Source organism: Crinia signifera, chromosome 2 (assembly GCF_055691185.1).
Source record: "Crinia signifera chromosome 2, ASM5569118v1, whole genome shotgun sequence".
Lineage (NCBI taxonomy): Eukaryota > Metazoa > Chordata > Amphibia > Anura > Myobatrachidae > Crinia > Crinia signifera.
Window position 1 is genome coordinate 200473232 of NC_139218.1, and position 15599 is coordinate 200488830.

At 43.2% G+C, this 15599-nt stretch overlaps 1 protein-coding gene across 2 annotated transcripts in view; it reads right to left on the minus strand.

Annotated features, from left to right (window-relative positions):
- The window catches only part of LOC146058947 (uncharacterized), a 51080-nt gene extending 42098 nt beyond the window's left edge, over positions 1-8982 (minus strand). For both annotated transcript variants that reach the window (XM_083171133.1, XM_083171132.1), the window contains exons 1-2: positions 8558-8982; positions 6631-6680 (exon numbers count right to left, since the gene is read on the minus strand). In XM_083171133.1, the coding sequence (XP_083027259.1) occupies positions 6631-6680; positions 8558-8921 (414 nt within the window). In that variant the 5' untranslated portion in view covers positions 8922-8982. The remainder of the gene's footprint in view (positions 1-6630; positions 6681-8557) is intronic.
- Positions 8983-15599: the final 6617 nt, after the last annotated feature.

The following is a 15599-nucleotide window of genomic DNA, read 5'->3' on the forward strand; positions in this document are numbered from 1 at the left end:
CCCCCAACTGGCATCGGTTTGTCCCCACTGGTCACTGGCTAGGCCTCTGTTGGTAGCTAGCAGAACAGAGCTTGGAGACTCTGGATCCTTTACCCAGTACAGGAGGAAAAACCAGGATTATTGTGGTAATCCTGCTGGTCGCAAGATGAAAATGGTCATCTTGAGACAAAAGGTGTTTATTTGCTCAAAGTTCTGGAGGCACATCATACAGAAGATGTGCCAGCATTCATTCAGATACAGGTAGAATTACAATTTTATAGGCCAACCTTGTTCCTTTTTATCCCAATTCAGAAGGTAATTCCACCCTTTCCAACCAATCAGCATAAGTGCATGAGTTATACATGCTTGGGACATTTGCATTCATATATCAATTAGACCATTTTACAGTCATAAATAAATCCATATTATAAATCAAAAGGTTTAATACAATTTCCTTAGAATATCCACCAAATGGACAGGAAAGCATGGATTCCTTGGATTCCAGTACTCACACCTTGTACACAGTATGGCAAACATCCAGCCTGCTACCTGCCGTGCACTGGACAGATTTTCTGCTAGGTAATGACAATTAACATCTCATCTCCTCGTCACAGAGGATGCTGGATTCCTTCCTCCCGTCATTTACAAAGGGTGTTTTACTTTTGAAATAATACATTTGTGGTGGACTTTATGTATTGGACATATATATATTATATACATGCTCTGTGCCTCCTGCTCTGCACCTGGCTTCACTCCACAGCAGCATTGCAGCAGGGGACCTATACTAGCTCAGTGGTGCTAAGTTGAAGACACATTTAAACCTGTGAAATGCCCACTTTCATGTAAAGATTGTGCTGCAGCACAGGGATAAACACTTTCAGTCCCATGGCATCTATTTTGTCTATGTGGGATGGGGTCTCCAGCCACAATCTCTCTAAAATATGAGGAGACAATTTCCAGAGAGTCACAATATTAGTGCGGATGGTGTAATGGTTAGCATTACTGCCTCACAGTGCCGAGGTCATGGGTTCAAATGGCTAGCAACAAAATGAACCCTATAATGTCTGTGTGTGCATGACCATGTGGTAGTGAATATACCATAGATTGTAAGCTCCACTGGGGCAGGGACTGATGGGAGTGTTAAAATATTGTCTGTAAAGCGCTGCGGAATATGTATGTGCTATATAAGAAACTTAATAAATAATATTAGGAAAAGCTTTTTAGTTTCTTACATTATTTGACTGCTGCTCTTACTAGGATATATTTTTAATTAGTAATACGGATACCCTGGACCAATTGAAACCTACTGTAGGAGTAGATTTATTGGCAAACTAAAAACCACTGGATATACCTGGCAGTTTGAAGCATCAAATTAATTTACTATTGAGCAGATCTTAAGGTGCCCATACACTAGTAAGATTTATCTTCAGATCTGGCTGGTTGGAACAAAAACATGGTTATGGATGAGTGACAGTTTGTCAGTTTTCCAGCAATTCCAAGCAAATGGTCAACTGTCATTTGCTCTCATCCATAACCAGGATTTTGTTCCAACCAGCCAGATCTGAAGATAAATCTGCATGTGTATGGCCACCTTAAGTCACATTAGTTTTGCAGTTGTGCAATCACCTTTAGGTAGGGGGCAGGATAGTAAATGCAATCCTAATTTCAGCAGATGAGGGAGACATGATCTTGATTATACAGATGGGGCCACTCTAGTTGTTTCTTACAGATGGCCATCCTCAGGTTTCTGGCGTCTGGCGATCCGGCGGACAGGGTGAGCGAGCGTCTCACACACTCACGTGTTCATTGCCGAGAATGAGGCGCACGAGAGTCTCAACATGCGCACCCCCCATTCTGGCACATGTTGGTGGTGGACGGCGCAATGGGAGTCGCTCAGATGAGAGTGACCCCATCTGTAGTACACCGATTCAGCTCCATTTAAAAAGGTTATGGTAGATTAGATCTCAGTTTCTAGTTCTATAGTGAAATGGTCGGCAGTCAAAAAGGTTGACATGAACAAGGTCAACAAAGAATGACAAGTTTTTCATGTTTTTTTTGTCTACTTTGACATAGGTCATCATGGACACCATATGAGTGTACCGCATCCCCTAGCCATGCTTCAGATACAGTATAATCCAACTATAACTATGCCCACATGGAAGTATGAAGAGAAGGGGGGGGGGGGGGCTCATCTGGACATTTTTACCCCAGTCAACCTTTTGTTCATATTGACCAGGACACTGAGGAGTTGATGCTTTTGTGGGTGGATGGATGTTCCAATGTACAAGTGTTGCTGCTTTTTCAAAGGTTTTTGGCATTGAATTAGGTATATGCTGGAACATCCATTCACCCACAAAAGCATCATCTCTTCAGTGACCTTACAAGCCCTTGATTAGATTATCTTTGGACCTGAAATTGCCTAATGGTTTCAGCAGGATTCCTCACTTGACCACGGCATACTACATTGTGGCGGAACGCCACCTCTCTAATTCAGCCAGGATAAAGAGGAACCAAGACATCTACTGCTTTCCTTTTCTTGGATACCCTTTCTAGTGGGCCAGATACCTGAAAGGACTACAGTCACCTAGCTGTATAAGTGATTTTTGTTATACTTTGGATTGCACAAAGTGATAAGCTTTATGCCTTATTTCAAGTCTATATTATTCTTTTTATTATCCAAATAAGTGTTTTTATAATATAATTTTCACACCAGCACCTTATTAGTGCAACCTACCTCCTGTGTTCACTATAGATCTAATGACTGGGGGAAATTTTCTAAAAATGTGTATTCTACTTCACATGTGGTGTTGCTATAGGCAACCAATCAGAATCTACTTCTTATTTATTTGGAACCCTCTAGAACATGGGTCCTCAAACTGCGGCCCTCCAGATGTTGTGAAACTACAAATCCCAGAATGCCTTGCCAAAGTTTTAACACTCCCTTATAGCAAAACTGTGGCAAGGCATGCTGGGATTTGTAGTTTCACAACATCTGGAGGGCCGCAGTTTGAGGACCCATGCTCTAGAAGATAGTAGACCGGATCTGACTGGTTGTCCATAGCAACATCACATGTGATGTAGAATACACATCTTAGTAAATTTCCCCCCATGTGTGTTAAACAGGTATTTTAGGTGATATGAAGCAACTGCGGGCAACTGCATATTTATTGGCATACAAAATGGAAAACCTTAATGTAGTATTTTGTATACAGAAACAGCGACGCCCCATATTTAAATCAGAAGCTGCTTGTGCATTCACAATGCTTTGACTTGCACGCAAATATGTTTGGCAGAGATTCACACGGCGCTCAAGCATAATGTAAAGCATGACTTGTAGCGCACGGAATCTAGAGTTTTTCAAAGATAACAGAATTAGTATTACAAAATTGAGTTGCAATAAGCATCCATTCATGCGTTAGCACTCTCATAAGGTACACTAATTAGTTCCTGCTTTTAGCTTTTTGCCTTTAGTGTACAGCAAGAGACTACCAGGGGTATAAATAATTGATGTAGGTGTTCTTATCCAGTCTGAATTATAGTGGAAGCCCCCAGGAATCTATGGAAGACCTTGGCGACCCCCATATAATAGTAGCATCAGGACAGGGTTGTATTTGTATTGTGGTCATTGAACTGTTGCAATGCATTTCTGGCATAGTTAAACAAGATTATAGGACTGCTCCCACATTAGACAAAGTATGTCAGAATGGTTTTTGTTATGCCCAGTTTTCCATTAGGATAAGATTAACCCATTCTTCATTGCCAAGCATCACCAGCTACAGAGACAGTGGTTATTCCAGTGGCGTAACTATAGAGGGTGCAGGGGATGCAGTTGCTATGGGACATGACAGCTTGGGGGGCCCCCCTGAGGCAACCCACTGCACTCTATATAGTTGGTGTCCCGGCATGATACTTACTGGACGGAGGTAGGAGGTGAAGCTGCTACAAGTGCAGACTCTGAAACCTAGCAGCGGCGCCAGCAGTGTGCGGCTCCCGCTGACTGTACAAACATAATCATTGCGCGTCCATCAGCCACACACTGTCTGCACATGAAGCGGCTTTGCCTCCTACCTCCGTTGTCTGTTCTTGCAGCAGCCACAGGGACACCTATAGAGGGGCTGGCTGCCTATAGTTCCAGGGCTGCCATGAGGGAGTACTGTATCATGCTCAGGATTATTTCTATACTGTCAGACACTGCAGGGCAGCATGGAAGCTCCTGCACAACAGGAAGAGGCAGCGATGAGCAGTCCACAGAAGCCCAGCAGCACGTATCCCCTCCAGCAAGTGTGTAGATTCCTCATCACACAATATGCAGTGCTCATGGTTTTGGGACAGACAGGAGGAGATGGAGGGTGACTTCTGCTGCACAGATAAGGTAAGAGTGACTCACTGTGCAGTGTCAGGCTGATTCCACCCATCCCCCCAATTTTTAAGTACTCTTCTTCCAGGGCTTCCTCATGGATCATGATTCATGAGGGGTATTTTATCAGGCACAAAACAATACTGTAGTTTGTGTAGGGATCTCAGGCCCTGTGTTTTGCATTTCTTTATCCCCCTCAGTTTCACCCTGCATCTATCTTCTCCCACCGGTCCCGCGTTTCTCCGGCCCTATCCTACCGGCCCCATCCTACTGGCCCCGTGTCTCTCCGGCCCCATCCTACCGGCCTGCGTCTCTCTCCCGAACCCCTTTTATTCCATGTGTAGACATAGGTTTTTCCCATGGGGGGGGGGGGGTTGATTCTTAAAATTATTCCATACAGACTAGTTGAACTTGTGAACACATACCATGGCAATCCCTTATACTTGGGAAAGCAAAAGGCTGTTATACAGTTGGAGCCCCTCAACTATCTTCCTTAGGTTGTGGCTCACCATGGCTATCCTATGGTTCTCAGCAGCAATACAATATATAGAACAATACAGTAGGGGATTAGCAGAGTAATCCTATTACTAACTTAATCCTATTAAAGGGCTAGATGAAGAGGGCTCCATCTGTAGTAAATAAAATTTTTTTTTGGTGGTTTGGACTACAGATAAATCAATGACATATGGGGTGAAACCTCCAAAAATGCTATTTTAAGGTTTAGCCACATTCTCTATATGCAACAAAAGGCACAGCATAAAAAAAGCCTATGGGCTTCTGGCTACAAAAAAACCCTGAGATGCAACTGGATCCCAGTCAGTGCCCACGCATGTGTAGGATAAATACCAAGCTATGTCAGCTTCTACCTGACCAAGAGAGCAGAGCAGAGCTGCTGCTGTCTGCACTGCCGGGTCTCCACCACTGCCTCACCACCAACATCATGATTTACCTGCATGCATAGTATCGGCGATTGAACCGCACATGTGCATACCCCTGGCTTCTATGGGCTGCATTATCTGACAGAAAGCCAGCTCTATGTCCATCGCAGCCCAGACTGGCAGTCCCGGTGGAAGGAGACACCTCCCAATGGGTGTGCATTTACTGCGAGTGACAGTTAGATAGCACTTCTGCTGGAACAGGGATGGGGAACCTTTGGCCTTCCAGCTGTTATTGAACTACGCATACCAGCATGCCCTGCAACAGTTTAGCGATTTGGACATGCTAAAACAGTTACAGGGTATGCTGGGAAGTGTAGTTCAACAACAGTTGGAGGGCCGAAGGTTCCCCATCCCTGCGCTAGGATGTCATTATGAGTCACAGTAAAGCAAGTGCAGTCTCACAGACAATGGGCCAGATGCACTAAGCTTCAAAAGTGATAAATGGAGTGTGATAAACAACCAATCAATTAGCTCCTGTCTGACATTTTTCAAACACAGCCTGTGATATAGCAGGTAGGAGCTGATTGGAGAGTGATAAACAGCCAGCCATTTTATCACTTTTGAAGCGTAGTGCATCTGGCTTTACAAATGCAGTGCAGGTGGTGGATATTTGGTCAAATCTACCACAGATTTTAAGATTACAAACCTGGAAGTCTCCATACTGCAAAGGACGATGCTTATTGGGAGAGTAGGCCTTTGCTTAAATCTACAAGCACATTGCATTCCAAGGTACTTATGTATTATCTGGGCTCCCATGTTAAATGCACCCCATTTTTTCATACCCCTACTATCCAACTACGCATGGAGTTGATTTTATATAGTGTGGCGAGCGCAGCGAGCCACCGTGTCCGAAGCGTGGCGAGCGCAGCGAGCCCCGCGAGGGGATGCGGTCTCATAAGAAAAACGGGAGCCCAGATATTACATAAGTACCCATTCCAATTGTGAATGCAAATACAGTCAACACCATGCATCTTTATATAAGCCCTTAACAGTGTTGGATTTATGCCCACATATACAGTTTAAAAGCCTATACTGAGAAGGGGAGGAGCTGTACCAAGCATGGCAGTTCATGGTCAGAGTCAAGTAGGTGTGTGCACCCTTATATTATCATCACCACTTGCGCACTAAATTCATAATAGAATTCCATTATTTAGCATTAACATTATAATTATTTGATAGTATACCTTATGATTTATGGCCTGCTATGAAATAAGTTATGATACCTATTTTTATGGGGAGTCCTGTAGTGCCAACTACCTTTAACCACAGGTAATAGATTGGCCTATAGAATACACAATGCAGAAAAGCAAATTTTAAAATCAGATGCATTGACGCAAACATTCAACAATAAGATACCTGCATCTGTATTCTTTTCATCTCCAACTCTGGATGGGTTATTGCCATTTCTGTAAAATAATAAAAATAAAAAAAATGACAATGACAATATTTTACATACATACAGTACGGGTTAGCAAAGCATTTTTGGTACTTGTTTAGTTAAACGGCGGCAGCGGCCGTGCGTCTCAGTCCCCTTACGGGGCTTGCTTTGCTCGCCCACGCTGCGGGCTCGGCGGCTCGCCACACTATCTAAAATCAACTCTATGCCAACGTGGATAGTAGGGGTATGAACTATCTACATTGGCATAGAGTTAATTTAGTTTATTTTAGATAGTTTGGATGAGCGCCGTACCCGGAAGTTCACGACGGCCATGCTGCCGCCGTGAAACTAAACAAGTACCAAATAGAAATTTAAATGGAGACCATTTTTAGCGCACATGATAAATGCTATGTTGTAGCTTGTTTAGGTGATTTTTGGGGTGGGGTGGATCATAATTTGCAGCACCATATGTTTTAAAGGCCTCATGACCACAGTTCTTTTCTTAAGGTTACACTCAAGATACCCATTCTCAGTACTTTTTGTACCGTGGGAGAAGAGGTGTGCTCCCATGCATTGTACTATACGAAAAGTATGTGGTGCCCGTACTTTTCCAACTGAATTTTGCATCGCATCTACTTCAAAACGCACAATGCTTTAGCACATCACATGCATTTTGAACTAGATGCGATGTAATATACAGTAGTTCAAAATGCGCAGTGCGCATCGTGTATAGGCAGCATTAGAGAGTTTTCTGAATGGGATACGGTCATTAGGTCTACAGCAACTAGGTCGACATAGGTCTAAGTCGACATGGTCATTAGGTCAACACAAGCATTAGGTTGACATGGGGTTTTTACTGTTTTTTGAGCCAACATGTGGTATTTCATGCACTACCATCCACTAGGGCGTGGTGAGAGAATAAAATAGTGCACTTCAATTTGTGTCCATGTCGACTGTGTTGACATTCGGGTAAAAACAACAGTGAAAAACCATGTCGACCTAGACCCCCCCCCCATGTCAACCTAACAACCCACACCCTTCTGAACATACTTGAAATTTGAATGTCTTAAAATGTTATTAGAGAACACAAGTGCAACCCTTACACAAAGGAATATACAGCATTAGCTCAGATGCATACCAGTTATGTAGAGTAGAAATGCACAATACACAGTAAAAGGGTTTTCAATATATAATGTGTACAGTAGATTTATATTTAGGCTTACCATAATATCCCTACTCCAACCCTTAATTCAAGGCTGTATTTCATAGAACTATACAGGTTGAGTAGCCCTTATCCAAAATGCTCGGGACCAGGAGAATTTTGGATAACGGATTATTCTGTATTTCGGAATATTTTAATATTTCAATGATGTATTTTGAAGTATCTTGCATTTATGCTGTATAAACACATAATATACACACAAATATATTTTATTACCACATAAAATACACACAAATATATTTTAATTGTTCAAAAAACAAGGTTTCAAAAACGTGCAACAAAATGTATGTACTATCTCAGCACTGAATTTGAATGCCAAGCAATCATTGTCTTGCACATATATAGTACCAGTTACATATCATGTCCCCAGTGACGCTGTTACAAATGTCCCCAGTGAGTTTTTAGCAAAAAAAAAAAAATGTTTCACTTTCTGGAATGTCCGTATTTCGGAATAATTCGGATAACGGATATTCGGATACGGGATACTCGACCTGTACTAGATACACTTTATCAATTATACCAGTTTAAATGGATACTATTGTAAGTCTAATTTCAGAGTGTATTTGCCTTCAATTTTGTTTTGTTTTTAAGCCAGAAGGTTTAAAACATTTTTTACATAAACCTTAAATAATAATGTTACAGTAGTTTAGCAACTTGTAAAAAAAATAATTATTATTATTAACCTGGATTGTCATTCACCAAAGAACTTGCAGTGTCTTCATGGAGAAATGAACTGACAACATAAGTGAGGCGCCTAATCTTCTCATCAGTGCTTAGGGAGAGTTCTTCTTGGGTATTATGTATTACACTGGGCTCATTTTCATCCAGTTTGTCAGCTCCATTTATAAAATAGGTTTTTCTCCTGAGAATCAGCTGATCCTCTTCATCTGTCTGTGGCTGGGGCTTCATGCTGGGTAAATTAGTCACAGTGTCTTTCAGAACACTGACAGGAGGAAGACCCTTTAAACCTTTCTTTTCATGACTCTCAACAGCTGATAGAGCATGTCCAAGCACTTGCACTCTTGCCTTCTTCTTTGCAGGTGCCATTTGCCTGCCTAGGAAAATCTTTTCCCCACACCAAATTCAGCAGCAGTCCCAAAACCTTCACCTGTCTCGCCCCAATGATTTATATTTAATTAGTAGTGATCACTTAATTTATCACATACTATTAACTCTCATTGACTGGTTAGTTTTTCTAATTGTCTTGGCATTTGATTGACTGGTGCTGTCTCTACATCATGTGAGCTGCCACTGCTGCTAATTCATTTGATTAGTTTGAATGCATTTGCTAGAACATATTAATGCAAATGCACACTTCATACTGTATGTATTATCGGTACTCCGTTCCTGGGTTGATAATGCCTACTTTAAATCAACATTCACTAGGACGACACCAAATAATGGTTGACATACCATAGGTCGACAATGATAGAAGGTCAACACAAGCTTAAGGTCTACATTTACATAGTTGACACTCAAAAGGTCGACACACATTTGTCATGTTTTTCTTTGTTTATAACGACTTGGTTCATACTTTACTATCCAATTGTGCATAGCATCTGATTATGGCATGGCGAGCACGGCAATCTATGTGAGAGGACCTAGTACACTTATACAGTATCCATGTCGACATATGTCAATATGAACACCAAAAAACATGAAAAAACTGTGTCAACCTTGTACATTTCGACCTACTGTCACTGTCGACCTAGGGCATACTTGCCTACCTGACCCTCTCCTTCAGGGAGAAAATGCTCTGTTCCTGGACTTCCCTGGTAATGTATGATTGCCATCAATTGTTGTAAAACACCTTTGTTATCAAGTACCTTGCTCAACCACAGGTGATGTTAATCATACATTACCAGGGAAGTCCAGGAACAGAGCATTTTCTCCCGCATGGAGAGGGTCAGGTAGGAAAGTATGTCCTAGGGCAGTGATGGTTAACCTTGACACTCCAGCTGTTGTTGAACTACACATCCCAGCATGCCCTGCATCAGTTTTAGCATGGCTAAATAGTAAAACTGATACAGGGCATGCAGGGATGTGTAGTTCAACAACATCTTAAGAGTGTCAAAGTTAGCCATCACTGACCTAGGATATGTGGACCATTTGGAAGTGTCGACCTAGTCACTGTGCCACTCTTATAAATTAAAAATGCTATGCACTGCCCCCATAAAGTTGCAGTGCAGCTCATTCAGCCGGGGGCTGGTAATAGAATCATTAGCCACCAGCCCCCGACATCTGCCACAAGTGCTGGTGTTTCAAAATGAATGTCAGATTTATTGATTGACAACTCGACTATGATCTGACCAGGGGCGAATTGGTACCGATATCCATGGCAGGAAAATTTTGGAGCAGCCTGGGGGGGGGGGGGGGGGGGGTGGGGTTGCTCCCGATGCTGGCCGGGGGGGGTGCTTGCAACGCTGCCGGGGGGGGGTGCTTGCAACGCTGCCAGGGGGGGTGCTCTCATTACTGCCCGGGGGTGCTCACGCTGCTGGTCGGGGAGGGGGGGGGTTTGTCGGCTAACACTCACCGAGTCCCATCACCACGCGGCCACAGGGTCTCCTTGTCCCGGGCAGCAGCCATCACAACTGCCGCGGAGGTGAAGAGCAGGCTGGCCAGGAGGATGCACGGTCCGCACCAGGGCTGCCACTACCACTGTGCTGATGCCGACAAAGACGAACGCCGGGCCGGGGTGACATCCTGCTGGAACTGTCTGTCTGCTCCAGGTCTCCGTCGGCGGCAGTGCAGGACTGGGCAGCCGGCCCTCCTAGCACGGTCGGCGGGCCAATCCGCCCCTGGATATGACTATAGAAGGTGGCAGCACTGAAGTACGGTCAGGGGGGTAACGTCACCACATACAAATCACACACCGCTGGTGATCAACTCTCCCTTGGCAACCCACCCATGTACTGTAGGTGTTGTAACCCATCTCCAGTCCAGGAGTATAGGCTAATGACATATCAATGTTGGGAGAGCGCACCCACTATATACATACTACTACATATAAACAAGTGACCGTACTTTACAGCCCCTAAACATAAAACATATGGATGGGAGGGAGGGGAAAAGCCCTTCCTCATCAGATCTCATAGCAACTAACAACATGCTACCTACAGTGACAGCATCACAGAACCCTTCAGTTGTTAATGTCACCTCTGTGCTTAGTCAGCCATTGTTTATTTTTTAGAGCCTGATTAACCAACAAGCTGATTAATCTGCAGGCTAGGGCACCAGGACTGAGGCGGGGAAAGGGGGGGGGGGGTGCATTGCAGGTGGCACCCCAGGGATAAAATTAATGACTCATTTATTCCATGGCTGTTAGGAGGGGGAGTTATTAAGGTGACTTCCTATTTGACTCTTATTTCTTTGTAAGTATATCCTTATGTCTAACCCATGCATGTTTCATTTGTTCTACTATCTTAGCCTCTTCCACCTCTGATGGGAGTCTAATCCACTTGTCCACTACCCTTTCTGAGAAGTCATCTTCCTCAGATTTCTGCTGAACCTCCCTCTAGTTTCCTCATGCTGTAGTAATAATAATAATTCATTTGAAGAAGGTTTCCCTCCTGGACCTTTTATAATCCTTAATGTATACAGTATTTGAATCTAATCTCTAATGTATTTATATACTTCCGGAGATATGGCCTCCAGACCTGGACACAGTACTCTAGAGGAGGTTGTACCAATGACTTATACGGTGGTATTATTACTTCTTTCATTCTGCTGACGATTTCTCTCCCTATGCAACCAAGCATCTGACCCAATACTTACATTTTGCTGCAGCGCCAGCTGGGCAGTCTAAAGCCAAAGCTTTCTTCAAACACCATAAGCATTAGATCCTATATTTTAGTTGTATAACCTTTGTTACATGCACATGGGCAGTATGTATGGCGAGTCCCTGAGCGCCCATTTACAATATGTACCTTTTCATGGAATTGCACAGTGGGCCTTATTCTGGTCGATGCGTAAATTCCCGAATACTTTCGGATGGCGTTTTTTAGCCGTCTGCGCATGCGTGGGGAACGCTATGCGCATTAGCCACGCATGGTCTACGTACTTGTTCTCACTAATACCGTACAGAAATGTGCACCACAATCACTCGGGAAATATGGGCGTATTATGGGCGTCATTCGGAACTACACAGGGGCGTAGTTTCAAAGTGGGCTAAACTGGGCGTAAACATGGGCGGACACGAGGGAGTGCACTCATTCTGGTAGGCGTGCATTCGGACAGCACACCGAATGCACGAACAAAAAGGCAAGAAATATGCGGTGTTCATAAGCAAGTATTGCTTTGCGGACACCACTCGTTCATGTGCTAGGCAATCGGAACGCCTAATCAGGACGGGCGCACCTCAACCAATGTCAGCTGAACACAATGCAATCCACTCCTTTACTCATTACTCATTAATTACACGCTTGTCAGTGCTTCAATTGGAACCATTGCAGCTTAAATGGACCATTACTAAACACACACATATATGCTGCAGTTTTCACACACAATTACACTGCAACCAATGGACAGAACTTACTATCACTAATAGAAATAGACATGTCACTTCTACATGTAACAATTAAACCACACATTTGGGGAAAAAAATATACATTTATTACAATAAATTCAAAAATAAAATGGAAAGCATGTTAATTCTCACATGCAACAAATTAAAAAGTACCATGGCAGGAATGATAAAAAAAAAAAGTTAAAATAAAATATTTATCACATACATAGCCACAGCAGAATCATTAGGAACACATCAGGTGGCTTCACAACAAAAGTATAGCACCAACACTTCAAGTACAGCAGACAGTAATGGTAGCCGAAAGAGGCCAACAGGGGAACCAAACAAGACATTCGAACCAAGGGCAAATGTGGGTACCCTCTGCACGGGATTGGACACAGGAAGCTGACACACACAGCACAATGAAAGATTTGGGAAGACATAAGGGTGGAGATTAATGCAGACACAAGTTCATTTGCGGGCACGTTTGGCCCTGGTAGGCTCCTTGCCACGTGCAGCAGCTCTTCGGCCACGCCCACGGCCACAGCCACCTGTCGCTGTACTTGAAGTGCTGGCCAGGCTACTCTGTTGGGAAGCCATCTGTTGTGTTCCCAATGATTCTGCTAAGGCAGAAGATGGGCCAGCTGCTGCTTGGGCTGATGTGGATGGCACAGCAGCCTGCTCATCTGCCCCTGGCTGGTCTGTGCTGAGGGGCACATAGGAGGTGCTGGAGTCCATGCGTTGGAAAAGTTCCTGGCACTCCTGCTCTACTTCAGATTGTGATCCTGCCATGTTTGCAACAACATTTTGGTTTTCTAGCACACCTTTATATCCTATTTCTGTAATTGGCGTACATCAGCGACACCCTGCATTCCGTGCGGCAGCGTTCCGTACGGCAGCGTAGACCGTGCGGTGCATAGGCCACGCCCATACCAGCGAAAAATTTTTATAAAAAAAAAACAGGAAAACTTGCTAAGTCTGATTTAGTAGCTATTTGCTGATTTGAACACCAATAAACACCTCAAACTGTGGCCAGACATGAAATGTATATGTGAATGTACATTTGTACTGTGCACTTGTTTGGTATGTACTACAAATGACACTAACCCATTCCATATGTAAATCCAGTCCACCACTCAGGCAATAGGAATCAGTGCTTGCATCCAAATCACATGTGAAAGGTGTCCAAATACTGGCTTGATGCTAGGTACATTTCATTCCACATCTCTAGTGTGGGCCGGTAGAAGGTAAGTGTTCACATGGCACCATGGCCTAATATTGGGAAATGGGCTTGCACTATTTGCTATGTTTCTGGTGTATAGCTTTCACTATAATAAAGCTGTCTAGTTTAGTACCTTGTACAGTTAGGTGTAACTGGCTAGTGATGCACACTATTTCACCTGTTGCTTTCACCCATGTTTGGTGAATGTAATAGATTATATATAATGGGTTGCAAACTTCTTTCACCCTGTCTGTTTTGGAGATACTAAGTAATGGCATGGTCTGCTCAACTATGCAAAGGTACAGCAAGTGTGGTTTGGCGATGCAATGGGTTAACAGTACAATGGATGAATTGATACCGGCGCTTTAAAGAGGTCGACTCTTAGAGATAAAAATCCAATGATATGTCCAGTACCAGAAGTAGATGTGGCGATTACGGATGTAATAATCCTCCAGATATGAAATGAAGCAGAAACAGAATATAGTGCATAACGATTAAAACAACAAATTTAATGAGGGTAATGCACTCACAATTGGTGGGGGTTTAAAAGGCACATAACATATGGTCCCGGGGCACAGCAGGAGGTATGCGGTCAGTCTCAAAGGCTAATCAGTTCCGGATACTGAAATAGCCTGGATACGTCCGTCCACACGAGTCCCGATGTCCAGCACAGGTACACAGTCTGCAAAGTCAAATGGCAAGGCACGCTAAAAAAAAAAGCGTGCCTTGCCATTTGACTTTGCAGACTGTGTACCCGTGCTGGACATCGGGACTCGTGTGGACGGACGTATCCAGGCTATTTCAGTATCCGGAACTGATTAGCCTTTGAGACTGACCGCATACCTCCTGCTGTGCCCCGGGACCATATGTTATGTGCCTTTTAAACCCCCACCAATTGTGAGTGCATTACCCTCATTAAATTTGTTGTTTTAATCGTTATGCACTATATTCTGTTTCTGCTTCATTTCATATCTGGAGGATTATTACATCCGTAATCGCCACATCTACTTCTGGTACTGGACATATCATTGGATTTTTATCTCTAAGAGTCGACCTCTTTAAAGCGCCGGTATCAATTCATCCATTGTACTGTTCTGCTGTTTTTAAGGTGTCGTAAGAATAACACCTTGGATTGTAATAGGCTGCTTGAGAGCACTGTGTGCGCACCCACCACAGTTAACCCTTCTGATGCAATGGGTTAGCCGTCTGTGGTGGCGCATACACGCTGTTAATGACAAAATGAACAATAAAGTTAATACCAAATATCAACTGGGGGGTGGGTATGTAGCAGGGAGACCCAAAAACTGGGAGCACCCTAGAACACACTTCCCGGCGCTAGGCAATACAGGAAAAATTCTAGTATATATTATATAGTCAGGTTAGTACAGCTGCAGCATACACTCCTGTGAGTCTGTCCCGACTCACATAGACAGAAGAATAGGGAGGGGGGGTATTGGAGTAAATTGCGCTGCTGTTTTTTTTTAAAAATTGAATGAAACAATAGACAAACTGATGGGTGTTACAAGATGAATGAGTAATGGACACACTGTTTATATTTAAATTATTTTATATGAAAATAGAAAAAAATAATATAGCTTGACATTTACAGACATAGAATTATTAAAACAATTTCATAATTGGGTGTAGTTATATGTATAAACAATACACCAATTTGTGGTATCCGATGGAATAAAGAGTGTTAAAGATCGTTAGCAGCAGACACTTAATAGTTCACTAGGCTACAATCAATTTGTAGAATATTCACTTTTTATAATGAAGAAAATGTCCAGGACTGAGAGTCTTAATTATGGACAGTAGCAATATTGATAATGAGAACACAGGTAATTTCACATATGCTCACCCTTGGATGTAGAGAATTAGAATTGGAATTTCTTCAGCGCTCAGTTGTCAGGAATTGCGTTATAGCACTGATGTCTTCACTAATATAAAGCTTTAGGTGCTCCTCTCGGCATGTGCCGGTGTAGCCAGCCAGTGGTTA